This window comes from Agelaius tricolor, unplaced genomic scaffold, assembly GCF_023055355.1.
Source record: "Agelaius tricolor isolate 1412-34295 unplaced genomic scaffold, bAgeTri1.0.p SCAF_2, whole genome shotgun sequence".
Classification (NCBI taxonomy): domain Eukaryota; kingdom Metazoa; phylum Chordata; class Aves; order Passeriformes; family Icteridae; genus Agelaius; species Agelaius tricolor.
Window position 1 is genome coordinate 49,596,443 of NW_027269262.1, and position 18,171 is coordinate 49,614,613.

General features: G+C 41.5%; 1 protein-coding gene across 13 annotated transcripts in view; it reads right to left on the reverse strand.

The window, feature by feature from the left end:
• Window positions 1-18,171, reverse strand: part of ZNF521 (zinc finger protein 521) — a 230,201-nt gene that overhangs the window by 132,303 nt on the left and 79,727 nt on the right. For all 13 annotated transcript variants that reach the window (XM_071418505.1, XM_071418498.1, XM_071418408.1 and 10 more), the window contains one exon: window positions 1,640-4,992. In XM_071418505.1, the coding sequence (XP_071274606.1) occupies window positions 1,640-4,552 (2,913 nt within the window). In that variant the 5' untranslated portion in view covers window positions 4,553-4,992. The remainder of the gene's footprint in view (window positions 1-1,639; window positions 4,993-18,171) is intronic.

Here is an 18,171-nt window from a genome sequence, read left to right on the forward strand (position 1 = left end):
GACTTAACACATGATTCTGATTGTGCTTGAGGGAGCAGGAATTGGCTTCCAACATGACTGGGAAGAGGGATTTCATGTAGTCACTCGACGCAAGATGACAGAAACAGAAACCAGGATGACTCTGAACCTATCAAAACATGCAGCTGGTAATCCTGTTGTTCCGACTCAGCAGCAGTGAGATCATCAGTGGCCTAAAACACAGCTAATGAGAGGCACTCCTCTTCCCTCTTCTTTAAAAAGATGCTTTTCCTTAGACCTCAGGTTCTCAATCTTACAGCCTTCCATAAGTTCCACACCATACCTCATCCTCAGGTGTCCCCTACCACCAATGAGCAAACTGGGGATAAAGTTATGAAAGTACAGGGCCTTTCCCTGGGAGGTGCAGCCTGCCTGGTAATTCATCCTGAACTCTCAGCTCCAATTCTCTCTTCATGGCACTCGAGGCTCTGTGCTACCTCAGTGTCCTTCTCCCAGCCTATCTTCATCTACATTCTCAGAAGCTCCATCAATACTTACCTCTTGGTCCACGTATGCTGGTCCACTCTTCCCTCTCTGCCTCCCTCCTGCCCTCCAGTTTGCACAACACTCTTGGATGACATGCTGAGAGATGTCTTTCCCAACAGATGGGCTCACAAACAGGGAGTGAAGAAGGTGAGGGAGGAGCAGCAGCTCCCTAGCCACAGGGTATCCATACACATTCACAGCAATGGGTTGCACCATGTTTGTATCATTATAAGCTAAAAGCTTTCTTGAAACAAAAGCTGTTATTTCTTAAATTTTGCTTGTGCTGTGTTTTTAGACTTCCTGAATTATAAGATGCAAGATACCATACTTAAATATTACCTTTAAGTCATTCTAATGGTAACATTTCTGAAGATAAAACTGATTCCCTTCCCTCAGTACACGACCCCCTTACCTCCCCACATACAGGTGTCCTTACTTGGTCACTGGTGACTGAGGAAGCAGATTACATCTTTCAAGAGTTTGATATGTACTTTCTAGGTTATGCTGCATGACAGAATTTCAATCATTAGGCACTAGGCGTTTCAGTGACTTCAAAATGTTCTTCATCAGGAATGGAAAGAAAAAACCAAAGAAATCGCATCCAAAGGACTGATTTCCCAATTTACCTTAGGCTAGCATTGCACTTCTACTTAATCAAAATATGCTAGAAGAGGGGGAAATGAAAGTCTACAGCACAATTAACAAAAATACCCTCAGTTTGTTGCTCACAAATATTTTCTAAAAAATCAACCCCTTATGCGAGCATTTTGGCTCACTGTGTCTACTCCTCTGTCATTAATGCTCTCTGCCGTAAGCACAACTCCTAGCTGGGGATTCCAATGCGTATGGGAGCTAGGATAAGATTCCAGATCTCAGTTGTGCTGGCATGAAGATAGGTCTCCTCAGTGATACAGAAGACAATATCCTAGGGAGACTGGAATAAGTCCTATTCCACAAAATTCAATCCAAGATGTAAGGCATATCAAGCAGCAGGTAATTACTAGCTAATGGCTGTGGATGGAAATGTAACATGGATCAGCCTAAGCATTTCATGACAAGTGACAAGACAGCTTGAAAAAAGGGAGATTTTTTCCAAAAGGATGGAAGGTGTCAAGAGCAAAGAAAAAAGGGTTACCTCTTCAGTTTGGGAGGGGCTGATTCTAGGCATTGGAGATACTTGTGGTGTTTTCAGCTGTGTACTGTTGCTGTCTGGAACAAGCTCTCTGTGGATTGACTGAATATGGTTTTGGAGCTCAGTTTCTGATTCAAACTTTACATTGCAACTAGAACAGCGAGTCTTCAGTCCCCCTGCCTTGCTTTTGTTCTCAATGGAACTCAAGTTCTCATTTTGGCCCATGCCTTGTCTGTTACTGCTTGAAGGGATGTTGACACTCGGACTACCACTTTTACTGAGATTAACACAGCTAGCACACAGACCATATGGCAGACCGTTGATGTCAAGTTTCACTAAATCCTGTTTCGAACGGAATTCCTTCAGGCAAGATGCACACTTGTACAGTTTCTGGAGATGCTGTGCACGTCCCGTGGACTGCACAGCAGAACCATTTCCAGTTTTCTGCATGTGGAACGTGCCATGGATTTTCAGTTCCAGCGTGGAGGTCACTGTCTGCATGCACACCACACAGCGGAACCCCGTCAAGGAGTTCCTCAGGTCAGGGTGCATTTGGCAATGCTCTAAAAATTCCTCCTCACTCTGGAGGGGCATCTTGCAAATCCTGCAGTTTCCAGTGTCCAGGCTCTTACTATGTGTGACCTTATGTTCAGTAAGAGTCAGAAGAGACGGAAACCGCTCACCACAGATTGGGCACATATAGTGTTTCACTGGTCCCAAGTGTGTCTGCATGTGCTCTCGAAGCCCATTTTCAGAGAAGAATGTTCGAGAACACACATTACACTTGTAATTCCCTTTAATGAGCTCAGCCTTTTTCTTCACTATGGCGCTTTCTCCAGGTCGAATGTTGTGGTCTCGCAGCTGGTGATTCTGCAGGAGAGTCTCCATAGTGTAAGCTGCACCACAAATGTCACAGCCATACATAGGTTCAGATGTGTCCACATCTTCTTCACTGCCATCGTGGCTGTTATGGGACTCCTGGCTATTTGTCAACAAGGTCTGCAGTTCCACTTCCTCTTTCTGAACTTGCTCAGATGCCCCATTTGTTCCACAGTTTGGAGTTTTTGTTTCAAAAACACAATGTTTTTCCCTCAAGTGCTTTTCCAGCAAGATGATAGCATGGAAAGCCTTGCTGCAGAACTTGCAGTTGTACTTCTTGCTGTGCGTAGTGATGTGGCACTGCAGCTCCACCTCCGTACCAAAGGATTCACCACAGAAGATGCACTTGTGTACTTTGCCTTGGTTCTCCAGGTGGTTGTGCTTCACATGAAGCTGTAGGTCAGTCTCGTTGCGGAAATCCCAGTTGCAAGATGTACATCTGTATACCTTCTTCTCATTGCTGTGCTTCACAGCCAAGTGCAGCTGAATGGAGACTTTGGAGTCAAAAACCTCTTGGCACAAGGTGCAGCGGAAGAACACGAATGTATGCATGTCTAGTAGGTGTTTCTGCAAGTCATCCACAGAAGTAAACTGCTTGTCACAGCTTTCACAGATGTAGTAGGTTGAGGTGATCATGAAATGAATGGTAACATGCTTCAGCAGTGACTCCTGATTTGGAAATTCCTTGTTGCACTGAGGGCAGGTCAGTTTTGGCAGGACAGTGTCAAGGTGTGTTTTCAAATGAGTCTGAAAACCATCCAAGGAAGTATACTTAGCACCACACTGATTACAAATATATTCCCCGGCAGGACGAGGAGGAGCACCTCCAACTGCCTGCATCATCTTTAAAGAGGTCTGCTCAATGGCTACAGGAGATAATGGACTCATGGCTCTGGACTTTTTCCCATTGTGGATGTAATTCAGCGCCAAAGGAATGTTCTTATGGTTCTCCTTGATATGCTTGTTCAATTTAAGAACACTATTAAATATTGGAGAATTGGTACAGTAAGAACAAGAATACACTTCCACCACTGGATCTTTTGGAGTTCCGAGCACAGGAGAACCAAAACGGGAACTGCTAAGATCACAATGGACTTGTCTAATATGCTCTTCCAGGGAAGAATCTGTAAGAAATCCCATGTAGCAATGGGGACAAAAGAATGCATTACTGTCCTTAGCAGCAGGGTTGGCAAATCCATGAGAACATCGGATGTGTTCCTGAAGGGTGTTGAGGTCATTGAACACTTCAGAGCAGAAGTTGCACTGGTAGACCATGGCAGGCATGGTAGAAACAATCAGTGCTGGATCTGGAGCTTCATGGACTTGCTTAAGATGTTCATTCAGATTGTAGAGAGATGGCAATACCTCCAAACAATACTGACAGATATGGGCTTGTTCGGGTTTATCTAAATGCATAGTTTTCAGGTGTATCTGCAAAACTGCAAGGCTGGAAAACAACTGTTTGTTGCAATAAATGCAGCTATAAGTAACTTTTGCCTGCTTACTTGAAGGACCAGTGATATCTGGCACTTGCTGAGCTGCCCGCTTCCTTCCACGACCTTTTGGTATAGGAGGAGCCGTTTCCACCATTGTTGAGCTATCCACCGAGAGATTTGAATCTGGGGTAGTGCTAGAGACTGATGTGTACCCCACAGTTACCAAAGACGGGCTGTTGCTGTGGTTGCACGACTCTGGCTGCTGGTGACTGTCCATGTGGCTGTACAGCTCCTCCACAGTGTGAAAGTTCTCAGAGCAAATGCTGCATGAATTCTTCTTCTCACCATTATGAGCCTGCTCCATGTGATTTACTAGGGACGTTTCCTCTACAAAGAGTTCATGACAGTAAACACACTGAAGAGCAGATCGGTCTTCATTAGGGGAACACTCAGGGTGACATTCTGCAATGTGCTTCTGAAGATCTTCAGGAAAATCAAAGCCTTCTTCGCACTGACTGCATTTCTGAGTGTCTTTCATTTTCCAGTCCTCCATCCGGGAAGCGGACTGGGAGCCATCTTTGTTCCTCTCGTGAACCTGCATGTGTCCATGCAGTGAACTAGAGGACAGGAACCCACGTCTACAAATGGCACACTTATATGGCTTGTTGGACGTATGAGTCTTTAAGTGAATTTTAAGATGATCGCTCCTTGAGAATGCCGCATCGCACTCACTGCAGTGATACTTCTTGTCGCCCGTATGGAGCTTTATGTGGCGGTCCCTGCTCCGTTTGTGTTTGAAGAGGCGGCTGCAATATGTGCATTTGAAAGGGAGCTTGTCACTGTGACTCTGCTCGTGGTGCTTTAAGTAGCTGAGGCGGCTGAACGACTTGTCACAGAACTGGCACGGATACGGCAAACCTGGGCCTCCTTCCTCTTCTCCAAAATCACAGCCTTCTCCATGGCTCGGGGAAGTCTGATCCTTGCTAGAAGGCGATGATGCTGGCCATGAGCAAGAGGGGTCATCCTCAACATCCACTCCGTCTGAAATGAGAAAGAAACATGCCCACAAGCTTAATCCCAAGAGTAAAGAGGAGCTAGGAAATGCATACGAATAATGCAGGACTGCTACTCCTAAATAGCTAAAACACTAAACTCAGACATTTCTTACACTGATATCAACAGTTTCAAGACCACATTTATTTTTCTCATACTGTAAAACATTAGAAGTTATTAAATAGTTCTGTGCCTATATTAACTTTTTATTGCTTTTTTATCATTCTTTCTCAGTTGCAGGATATGTGTTATACATTGACAATTTTATTAAAATGCAGATTTTAATATATTTAATGTTTCTCTTGTATCCATTGTAAAATTATTTGCACATTATGTGAGCATCTGAAGAGTCAAAGGAAAGGTGAAAATATTACAGGAATGCTTTAAAATGAACACAGTCAACCCACATGCCGAATATTTACTGAAAAGATTTGCACTGTTTTGCCACAGGTTTGTGGTATTTTTTTCCTTTGAAACTGATTCTGAACACAGGAATCTTTTAAAGGCTATTTCTGAGACAGACTTGGGTGTTATTCTAAACAATAATAGGAAAAATTACAAGGGAGGAACAGGACAACAATATAAACAATGATGTTTTCTCTAATAAAGTGCAACCAGATTTCTCCAATAATGATACAATTCAGTTACTAAAAGCTGGCAGCTGGATCATTAAATGTTCAAAACAATCTAACAAACCAACAACCAGGATCAAGGAAAATGGGAAAGTGTCACAAGGGTCAGCCATGAACAGCATTTTTTTTTTTAAGTTCAAGAGGTTGCCCACCATTTCTTCCTTTTTTGCAAAGGCCTCAGCCAGCTGAACTTCCTCAGTACAGCAGAACCTGTACTGTAAGGTGATCACAGACAAAGCAACTTGCAAAAAACTGGAAACAGGAAAAATGATAAACATTTATGGTAAAAGCTGAAAGATTTATGAGTTACCAGGAAAAGACAAAGCAGAAATGCTGGCGAGATAAATGGACTAGTTATCTATGGTATTACCTCATCTCTAAACAGGGAAAGTTGTAAATATTTTTTTCAAGAGATGTGCTGTAAAATTTTTGCACCTTTTCTTTTAAATGTAGATAATTATACTTCAATGATCATGCTCATATTAACCTAAAACTTCTTTAAAAATATTAAAAGAATGTTTGAAAGATCACTCTACATCAAATAATTCTTCCATTCCTTTCCAGGGGCAATGCTTGAGGTTTTTTTCCTTTTAAAAGTAAAACTGACTACAGTAACACTACAGAAAAAAGATACAATAAACCCCTTGAAAAATATCTTTCTAAAGGTATTCTTGCAAAGTAGAAAGTTTCCTAACATCTTCAGCCTTCTCTCAAGAAATTTACTGCAACATCACAAAAGTTAGAACTGGCCTATATTATATAAACAAATTCCAAGCCTGCTTACTTTAAGGTAAAGAGATTTTACTAGATTATCAACCTCTTGCTTATCCACAGGAAACAGATGAGGATTCATTCCTTTCCTGCATCTAGAAACTGATGACAACGCCATCTCACTATCAATGCCAGATGGCAACCATCTAACTCTGAGAAAACAACCAAACACCATTGCTGGATGCCTGCCCATTGACACAATGCTTTTCAGGATAACTTGGAAACTGCATGGGTTTTTATCCTCTTGTTTACATCTTGGAGAAGAGGGTTTCACAAATTAAACGCACCTTTTGCGCACACACACACACACACACACACACTATACATCTGTAATTACCTACATACAAATCTGCACTACTGGTATGTATTCAAATAACAAAATCAACCCCTGGCCTGAGTGCCGTGTTTTTGAATCAAAAACAATGCTGTTTGTTTATCAAAAAGAAGGAAACAAAAATCCTCCCTTCCAGCAAAATTACTGTCATCTGCTAAAATGCTTCCCAATGTGCAAAGTTCCTCATTGTTATACATACTAAATAAAACCAGTCAGGTGAGTTTTTAAGATGGTACATTAATGACTGCAATATTCACAGGAGACTTTTAATGTAAATCTGTGTACTGCCCTTTCAAATTGCTGGATTTGACTCTAAACCTGGAAATGATCAAAACAGTGGAACAAGCATTTACAGAAAAATATGTTAACGTTTTCTCCAGTTCTAAATTTTATATTAAATGCATCTTTCCAGCTAGGTCTTTTAAATGGGAAAACCTTTTGTTCTTTAAAAATCCAATATATTTCTGACATACACCCACTGATGGCAGATAAACAGGAATTTATGTCAAGCAACCGAGTGAAGAAAAATAGTCTGTGACTGCCTAGGCAACATATTTTGTAACCAAATTTAGTATTAAAATGTATATCCTATGGAGAAATGATATATTATTGTATAAATGTTTAGAGGAATATATAGTAAGCGTTATAAATAGTGTACCATCACTGACATAGCAGTAAATCACTGTTTTTGTGGCCACTGCCTGCCTGGTTTTACCTATTATACAACCATTCCCCCTGGCTCGTGGATCCCAGCAGGCTGTCGAGCTGGCAGCAGGGTCAGGATCAAGCGTGGAATGTGACCAATGGCAGCCCCTTTCCCCCACCCAATTCTTCTTGTTTGCCTGGGATTCTCCTCAGCCTTTTTACAAGGGTAAGGAAAGCTGAGGGGGAAGAATGTGACCACAGCACAGAGACAGTTCTTGCTTTCCAGCCGGCAAATGGAAATGTGTGCCACTTTGCCGTTGCGCTTTTTAATCAGAGCCCGTACTAATTCTACAGAGTAATTCCCTTTGTGCAAAAGGGAGAAGAGCAAGCCACTTACAAGTCAGATTTGTGTCCTTTTAACTTGAGAAGTGAAAATCTTTCAATCTCTCGGAGCTACAGAAGAACAAGCAAGGCAGGGGGAATTCCCAAGGCGGAGGACAACAGGATTTTCCTGAGTACAAGCCTAACAATGTCACCAACACGCTTTTCCGACTCCCACCCCACCCCCTGGCATGGCAGGGGACAGCCTGTGTGGAAGGGGTACTGGTGGCTGGCCACATGCTCTGGAAGGAGGAACCATGGGCTGCCCTCACACAAAGGGCTCCAGAGGCCAAGCCCATCAGCTTTCAGTGACCCACAGAAAGGCTTTTGAAACTGTCCTGCTGCAACGAGGAAAACGTTTCACTGCGGTGACTTTTGCTGTGCAGACTCCAACCTGAACACTGGGAACATTGTGTGCAATGGACTAGTGTGCCAGTTGAGCTCAGGGGCTGGGTAGCAATGGATCTGGGGACAGCAACCAGGGTAACTACTGGACTAAGGGTAATTACTGATACAGCAGGACTTGAGTGATGGCAGTGCCTGTCCTGCCATCCCCCCACCACTCCCCACAAGGATGCTGCCCCATGAAGTTAAGGTGCAACCACTAAGAGCATCTCCCTCAGAATGGCAGCAAAGTGTGACTTGCTGCTCTACACTGAGGCTACTCCATGTGCACACACACACACAAGGTGAGCAAGCCTTGGCCCTCAAAACTGTGATGGAGGAGCTGAACTTAAGGTCTCTGCAGAGAGCCAGATGCTTCCGATGCAGACTCCACTCCAGCTTTCCAGATCTCACTACAGAGCCAGCTCTGCACTGGGGGTAAAGTTTGACATGCTGTCAGGGTAAAGGGTTTCAAACCCCTTTTCACCCATCACTCTCATAGAAAATGCAGTTTGCTGCTACTCTGCACATAGCTGCCTGTATATAAATCTACAGACACCTACACACTGAGCTATATGTCAACATTACAAATCTGATCTTTAATGTTATAACAAGCTGTTTTAAAATACTCTGGACCAAATTCAGATGCACACATACAAGTTCCCAGGAGTGGTACACATCTATCTGAGGGCAGAATGGGGCTCCAGGTACTTGACAGAGTGTTTATGGAGTTTTAAAATATATTTTCTGCATTGACCTTTTTTTTTTCCTTCAGCACTCACTAAGTGCTACTTACTGTAAATGCCTTTTTTGTGTTATGGCAAGTATTCTGAGTTTCAGTGTGATGCACTTAACATGTCCATGTAAATTTTTAATTTTTGGAACCAGTCACTTCACACTCGCTGACTCTAAGAAAGCTTTAGCACTCGCAACCAAAAAACTTCACTGAAAATCAGCTACAAGGCCTAAAAGTCTATTTAAAGATGCAAATGTGTGTGAATAGTTAGTGCAGATGTTTTTCTACACCAACTGTACTTGCTGAGTTTCACCATTTCCATAAAGCACATTAAAACAAGTGTGTGAACACTCTGAGATGAAAGTACCAAGCACTCCTGAGACTTCCAGTGGAAAGTAGAGCTGCCTGACTTTTCTCCAAGCAGACAGGAATGCCCATGATTCAGCAGCCTGAGTAAATAAAAGAGGTCCTTATTTCCTAATTCTGCTGGCTGGCCACACTGCAGCAGTCTCTGTGCTGCTGCCAAAGGGGATGCAAAACTGGAACTACACCCAGCAGCTGAAGGACTGTCTTTGTTAGCCAGCCAGGCCTTCCTGACCATCTTCTGGCAACAAAACTATCGTATCCTGCAAGGAAGACCTCCATCTCAGGCTTGATAATTCTCTAGCCTGTCTAATAGGACAAAACAACAAATTTTGCCTGGTCTGTGTTGGAGGAGGACAGCTGGAAACTCAGTTAGCAGCAGAGTAACACCTGTTCAGTAGTATTGATGGGGAAAGTGCTCACCAACAGAAAAGTGAAGCAATACCAGGAGGAGTTATCCCATGAAAGGGGGGGAGGAAGGGGGAAGCACAAGAGCACAAAAGCACCTCTGTGGAGTTAGCAGCCAGCCACTCATGTGCCAACCCCAGCAGACGCGAGGTCTTAAAAGTGATCTTATCCCTAGTGCTGCTGGCTGAATTAACAGGACTGCTTCAGAAAGATGTTACTTAGTCACCATGAAGGTCTATGACATACACATGCTTTTGCTGGAGTAGACTTCAGGGCACTTGCTTTATCATGGCTTATTTTTCTGTATGATTTAAACATGTTTTTGCTGCCACTAGACAAATGGTCACATTCCTAAAGCAAATGTCAGCTAACCTTTATGTGCCATAATACATAGGGGCCCTCTGACAGAACAGAGTTTACGCATATGAACAAATTAATATTTTCAATATCCTGTAAGCAGCAGTTTTCCATTTCCCCCATTTTGCTGCTCAAGTAACGGGCACAGACAAGCTGGAATGCTTTGCCTCAGGTTACAAATGTAATCTGTGTGAAGGAGGGAACAGAACCTGCATCTCTGCAGTCTGAGCCATTCCTGCAAGAATAATTCTTTCTCCCCTGAAACACAGAGCTGGCTAAATGCTTAAACTGCTGGATTCAACCAAAGAGAAAGGCCAGCAGTTGAGATGGACAAACACCCCCCAGGTCTGGGTCCTGCTGATATGGTCTCACTACTTTTCTCCCATAACAATAATGACAGACTGGTGACACAACTATCCCCCAGGAACCCATCCAAAGTACTAAACAGCAAGGTTTCTTTCACAGGTAAAAAATAATGAGTTACATAGGATGATAATAGATACTAAAAATGAAAAATCAAGTACACCAGGCAGCAGCACATAAAGCTGTGTACTCCATACTGCCACAGGCACATGGATTGTTACTGCACATGTATGCATTTATGCATTGGGTTGTTCTGTAGTTATTATTTGTTGTCCTACCACCAAAGACCTGTTCATATGCCAGTGCAGAGACTTATATGTGCTTATACACAGGTATTGAAAAGGATAGAAAAATGTACAGCACTGCTAATTTACCAGACAGCATGCCACAAGGTAGAACATGATTTGTAAGAAAGGAATGACTAAATAGCAGGTAGGTAGGTCAGTTAACTGGATGTATGATAAGGCTCCACAGTTTTAAATCCTTGCATTTTTGTGCAGGTAATTGAGTGGAGTGGTTATTATATATCATATAGTTTAGTTGTAATGGCCATTTCAGGTTTTAGTGCTGGCCACATTTTATATTATTACCACCACTAATTGTCTGCAGGGCTACCCTGAAAATGAGATAAGGAATCTTAGGGGAATATGCAGGTGTGAATAAATAGCAAATGAAGAGGTTAGATATTGCTGAAATAAAACAATATTGTGCTGCATGCTGAATAGATCTAAATAACTAGAAGATCAAAGGACAGTGTTTAAGGATTAACATGGCTTCAGTGATGGCCTAACATACATTTCAGTGAAAGAAGCTATAGTTTTGAAGTTTTTAGTAGAAGTAGAAGGTAGGACTAGTCTTTAATTCATTTTAAATAAAATATACATTATTACATAACATTCTCTGTTTACTTTCAATAGAAATGTACACGGCTTTGGAAAAGCTGAAACTTTAATATAATCATCACATTTTTTTCACATCAGTGACCCCACATTAAACTCACTCATTTGTCTCATAACTTATTAAATGGCTTGAAAACTAATACTCTGTAATGGGCATTCAAAAGAGAAATATGAACTTTAAAAATTATTTATAATTTACAGATGTTTTTTAAAATCTATCAATATTTCAAAACTGCTTTGGGAGCAGCAATTAAATGCATTAACAGTTAGATTACTGGGGGAGAAACATACAGGGGTTCCTGACCAAAAAAACTGAGACAGATGGTAGGGAGGTTTCCCCATTTTAAATTTCATAACCAGAGGAAAGGCAGCTCCTAGAAACAACAAATAAGTCACTTTAATACCTCACAGGAAAAACCTGCTTGCTTTTATAAAATGCCTTTAATGCCTACATAAGTAGTTAACATTCCTGTATTGCTCTCCTAAGGTAACCTAAGGCTCCAGCTCCATTATGTCTTCTTCAGAAGACATATTACCATTACATATGTAAAGAAGAGCATAAATGTTTTCCTTGATTGTTGCTTAAAGTTCAATTGAACAGACGGAGCCCGATGAATTCCATCTTCTGCAGCCAAATTAAAGAAAATGTAAGCAGTTCATATTCTGCTCCACCTTTCAAATCATACACAAAACTCAATTTGCAACCAGAAGAAAACAGAGCTACCCTTCTGCTTGTTTGAGGAAACTGGCATTTTGTGCCTCTATAGGCTAAGAGAAAGCATAAGTAATTTTCCACACTCCTGTACATATAACTAATGACAGTCACCATCCTCACAGCTTATTATACTGCTTTACATAATTGGGAATCTCATGTCACACAATTAATTTACAGGGGTTGTTTAGTTGTGACTGTACAAGCACTAAGCGATTCAAATTAGCTCATTTGTCCACTGCTTAAATGTGACAAACACATTTACACTGTATTTCTTCCCCTGTTAAGTTGCTGTTTCTTTTGGTCTTTGTTTTTGTTTGTTTGTACAGTATGAGTCAGAGACCACCAGGCTTGCTCCATCTGAAGCTAGGGTCAGGAAAAAAACACCCTGAAAATAATTGCATTTAAAATCAAGATAATGGCAGAGCAAAAGCCTATTCAGATACTCCAGCAAACTTGCACATAATAATGGTCTCCTAAGAACCTGTATATTAACAACTTCATGTACTAAAAGTAGTGATTCAGTCAATTGGGTTTTTGCTAGAGAATAATTATTATAATTTGTTGTGGCGATAACAGTATTTGTACTGCTTATTAAGAACAGCAAATGACTAAGGGATAACAGTTCAGGGTTCTTCACTGAACCCCAGTATTTCCCTCTGCCTTCTGTTTTCACTGGGTTGTGCTGTCCCCCAGGCAACAACATGAATAGGACCAAAAGCCCTCTCCCTCCAATCTTCCCCCACGCTGCAGCTCCTTTTTAAAGCCTCAGAGACAGCAGTCCCTGTAATGCAGTCCCAGTCAAACTTTCAAAATAAATAAGTACTAAAACGAGCTGACAGTTTCTTTCTTTCCTGGGTCACAACATAAGGAGTGTGCCTTAAGTCAGAGAAATGTCATTATTTCTCTTCCCAAAATCAAATGGTCCAGAAGATCAGGCCCTAAGAGCTGAAGGAGACCCCGCTTCACAGCTGCCCTCTAAGTCCCCATTCCCACACAGCTGCAGGACTCTGCAGGGAGAAGGGCAGGCTGTCAAAAAAGTCCCTAGCTGGAGGCTCAGACAAAAGATGGAGCCTCTGGGTGGGATTTGCAAACATAATCCCCTGAGATGACAAGCATCACCTCGGGTCCTGATATGAGTATCTCCCTTCTTTCAGTTAATCTAGAGTTTAATCATGAAAGTCCCCCATTTTTTATCACTTATACCTGTCTGTCCCACTTGTGCCTGCATTTCAACCACCCCAATTCTTTGCCTCATTGCCTTTAGATCGGAACAGCAACAGGAAGACAGTTAGGAGGGGGCTAAACTAGGACAGAGAAAAGAAGGCAATGTGGGAGAAGCAAAAGAAAGAAATACAGGGTAGAGAGAAAGAAGGGAGTCAATAATTGCATCTGAAAGAAACCCAGGCAAAGATATCTAAAAATCTTTTCAAGGAAATGGAAAGTAAAAGGAAATTAAGATCAAGCAAAAGCAGTGTAGGCAGTTAACGCTTTCAAAAACACATCAGTGTTATTTTACAGTGTGCTAGAATTAAATACAGTAAATAAACACAGAACTGCTTATTTCTTAGAATGACAGAAATGTGGTGGAGGTCTTATTTACACAGGTGAAAACTCCTGGACCTAGATCTGCAAAGGGACCTAGGTGTCTCCAGGAGCCCAAGAAGCCAAGAAGGCAGGATTCATGGGGCCCTGGGGGGGAACCAGGAAAAGGTCTGCAGCCTCGCAGCTTGGGCACTCAGCTGGGAAAGGGGAGTACTGGGCTCTTTATACATTAAAGAGGCACTGGATAAAAACAAAAATAAACTTAAGCATGAGCTCCAGATTGCAAGAACCCCTGCACTAAGTGAGCATACTTTTTCACAGGGTAACAAGTTCCTTCTCAAATGTGCTCCTACCAGTTCTATGAATAGGATACTCTTCCTTCAGCCCAGCTTCCAGGAGAAGGGACCTTGGGACAACTTAAGACCCTCTGCTCAGAGGCAGGAAATGTGGCTTTGAATCCCCTCAGGATACTCAGAGAACTGAATCAAGACCTCATGCTATGTACCTACTTGGTCCCTAGGTAGGGAAGACAGGAACACAGCATTTTCTGCTGAAAGTGCCCAACACTTTGACTGGGCTTAATATCCCACTCTCCATGCAGAAGGCTGATCAAAGACAGCAGGTACTCAGATGCTCACACTAGGATGGTTTGCACAAACTACCAAACCACTGCAACCTGAGAAATTTTCATGAAAAGAAGAGGTGCCTACCAAAGTGGGGTAAACCCAGGAAGGTAAGTTTTGGATAACAAATTCTATTTAGCTTCTTAAAGTCATCATTATCCCATTTTAGGGTCTCTTGTTTTAGATCTGACTGTTAGTGCAGATGTGCTGCACAGCTGTTAAAAAAGATGTCCTGGGGCAAAGGTAACCTTGCTTTTTTTAACAGGATGGTAGACAAATGCTTACACCAACTCTAGTGCAGCATAGTTGCACTGGGGCAATGTGTTTTGGGAATATTTTCAGTGCAGTCAAAATGCTGTGTAAGACAGTCCTTTCTTCCTGACTCTCATTTTCCCCAGGTTTGTGTGAATGGGAACACATGTGGATGTCTGTGCCATGGGACAGGCACAGGTTGGCAGGTGTGCATGGCTTCCATTAATATCCAGGTGGCCTAGCCTGTAAGGGAAACCTAACAAATTTCCCAGTCCACAGTGCTCAGAAGACCAAATTGTGTTATGAAGATGTCACGTGTAAACTGTCACACCTACGGTCTGCTTATCTTGCAGAATATCAGTCCCTCTATGTGGAATTTTGCATGGTAAAAGTTGCATTTAAAGTATGTATATGCTTCACTCAGTCCTCTCATGTTAATACAGGTTTATTTGAGTGATTCAATTATAAAAATGAGAAGGTGTAATTCTTTGTAAAAGGCAGAATTTTCCTTCTCTTCTGTATAATTTCCATTCACCAAAGCCTGCTGAAATGCATGATGAAGTGTCTGAAATAGAGGCCTCTACAAAAATAAAGAGATCTCCACTTTGTTAAAGCCCATATCTTAAACAACCCTTTGTAGCTTCCTCAGTGTAGAATGGAAGCCTGGTGTGAAATACAGTAAATTAAGCCTTTTGCTGTCAGGGCTGGAAATAAGGGCAGAGCAGAATAGCGTCTGGATTTGAAATTATTCTTTTTTTTTTTTTATTGGCTTCATTTACATCCTGTCTAAGGTCTTCTGAGCAGCTCAAGGTGTCTTATCTCTGGCTACCAGGGGGTATTTTGCAGTCAAAGCAGTTAACGTACTTTCTCTCTCTCTCTCTCTTTTTTAAGGCCATCTTATCAGACAGATCTCTTCAGGCTGAGGAGAACCTATACTTATCAGTCTGCACACTCTATTGACAGCTCAGTGCTTTGAGGGACAAATGAAAGCTTAGGGTAGAGGAAGATCAGTTAACCTGTTCCACTCTCAGTTTAGACTAATCTTTGGTTTGTCTAACTCCAGGAAACACTGTACATCTTTTCTGTGTTTACTTGGACAACAGAGGCGCACAATCGCATCATCGCTCGCCAAAGCGGGAGCACAGGTACAGCCACGGCACTGATCCCCAGGGCAGTCTGCCTGTTGGCTTGTGAATGTGAGCAGCGCTTTGCTGACCTCCAGCAACTCCTTCTCCAGGTGACCTCGGGGGCAGCAGGCTGTTATGGGAGCATCTGAGAGTTGCTAGGATTGCCCAGTGAAGCAAAAACTGAGGGCTGCACTGACTCACCATTTGTGAGTCTTCCCCACGAGCAAGGGGAAGTGTGCACTCTTCAGGAAAGGAAACTAATCCCACATATAGTCAAAATGTAAGCAATGAGGATGAAAGTAAACCTGAAGGGAATCCTGCAAACCTGCTTTTGGATCAGAAGATAAGGTGAGGAGGAATTTATTTAGACGGCTCCTTCTTATCCTACCAGGGAAAATTTTACAGCATGATGTGATTGGTAACTAAGAACAGTCAGCCCACTAACTGGTGGCTCTAAAAAATATACAAGCCAGCTTTCTCCCTTAAAAAAAAAGCAACATTCCTCTTGCCCTTTCTTTTCACAGTTCACAAGAAATGAGCCAGCTTAAAAGCTGCTGCTACTGAAAAATCATTCACCATAATTTCAGGTGAAAAAATTTCGACCAGCCTTGTGCTGGTCCTGCTTCATCCATTTTTATGTTTATTTTTTCTTCCCCTTTTGTGTCCAAACATTTCATGAGCACTTTTTATTAGTGATAACCCTAGACTTTCCCTGCAGAGAAGGTTCACTATTAATTGTCCATTATCTTGGTGAGTCAGCACAAAGGAAAGGGGAAGAAATTCTCATCCAAATGGTTTCACCTCCCTCTCTTGAGACTGATGCCCTTGTCAGGGCATTAAAGACATGAAAACCTGGCACTTATCAGAATTGTGTTTGAATCGAACTACTGTCCTTGAAAACAGTAGACACCAGATACCATCAAAATAAGCCACATTGGCAGATCCTGTTCCACTGTGACTTAGGCAACCTTTATCCAGCTTATATATGCAGTTGCAACTGTGTATGATCAGTAATGTTACAGCCATGGTTTCAAGAAGGGCATGTTCTTTTCCATTTTATAAAACAATAAGCATATTAAAAATAGCAACTGCCATAATGAAGAAAAGTTGGCTGGCGTCTATGTTAAGTCTCTAGATACCATATTAAAATGTGTGGAAGTAGTATGTACAGATTTTTTGGGAGTAGAAGGAAGAAGACACAGATGACATTTTTTGTGAAACAGTTTGGAAGACTTCAACAGTTTAAATAAGCCTGAGGACACATTTGAATGTAAACTCATTGCTGAACCAAATCGTAAATTTTTAAATTGTATGACATCACCAGTTCTTAACAAAGCATAATTCAAACCTATTGAAATGCTGAATTTACTTGCTAGAATGAAGCATTTAAAATAGGTCTTTAATATGTCTATTAACCTGATCAGAAATGGGGGGAAAAGAAAAAAACAGCAGTCAGTGATTGTCCATGCTTTTCACAATTCAAATTCATAAAGAGAAAGAAAAAAAATCAAAAAAGTTACGCTTTGCTTTTAACAAGTAAACAAGTGTACAAATTAATTCAGAGAGCTGTAATTTTGAAAATTTTCTATGTTTAATGTGCACTGCAGTTAAACTACTTTTTCTGTACAAATTAATTTACTGCATCAGTGATCGATGTTTATGTTTAGGCAATTTTATTTCTCAGTATGGTAAAATTAGACCTAATAGTTGCAACCTGTTATGTCCAATCTGTCACTGAAATTCAAATTGCCCTTTTTCCTATTATTCAAGGAGTAATTTGGAGGAATTAAAGCCATCTAAAACCAGAAGACAAACAATTCACTGTAAGGACTCAATAGCCTGTGTCATCAACCTGCTCTGGAAAGCAGTGGCCTTTCCTCAACAGAACCACTGCTTCCATTTCCTCTGGTTCAGAACATTTGCAGCCCAAAGTGCCACAGAAGGGACAAGTGTCTGAAGACAGCAGAGGACTGTGTGACTCCTTGAAGGAAATGTAAGGAAAATACACGTTTTGAAGTAGTAGAAATAGCATTAACAGCCAAGATCCTTCTCCCCATTTTATAATTGTTGATGTTCAGACATTTTTAATCAGTCATCCATCTACAGAAAATAGATTTTGTTCTTCATCTGGGACAAGTTAGTTATTGCCATCTTGTTCTTGTCAGTAAAGCACTCAGCTCCCACGAACAACCATTATTTATTACTTCCAGTGCTGAAATATATGTGTCAAACTTTGTTTACTACCCTTTGCCTTATTTTTCCTTGCTTCAAGTGAGATGGTTGTGCTATATACACCAGATTATTCTCTTGAATCCCCTGAGGCTTCTTGAAAAGACTCTTACACATCTCCCAATGTATCTTACATGTTTTGATCACATTCAAATTTCTGGATGGGTTGTTGTATGCTGTTTCTGTACTCATTTACATGTTCTATTCTTAAAAGCCTAACAACCATACTCCTCACAATTAAGAAACAAATACTTACTTTCCCCTCTCACACATCTTTTTTTATCTTTAGTTTCATTTTTCTCTCTGTGTTTGTGTTTGGGAAGGAGACTCAGTTTTCACACATACACAGAAGGAATATTTTACTTTCTGAATACCCGTTTTGTGCTGGTCCAACCAGCATCAAGGT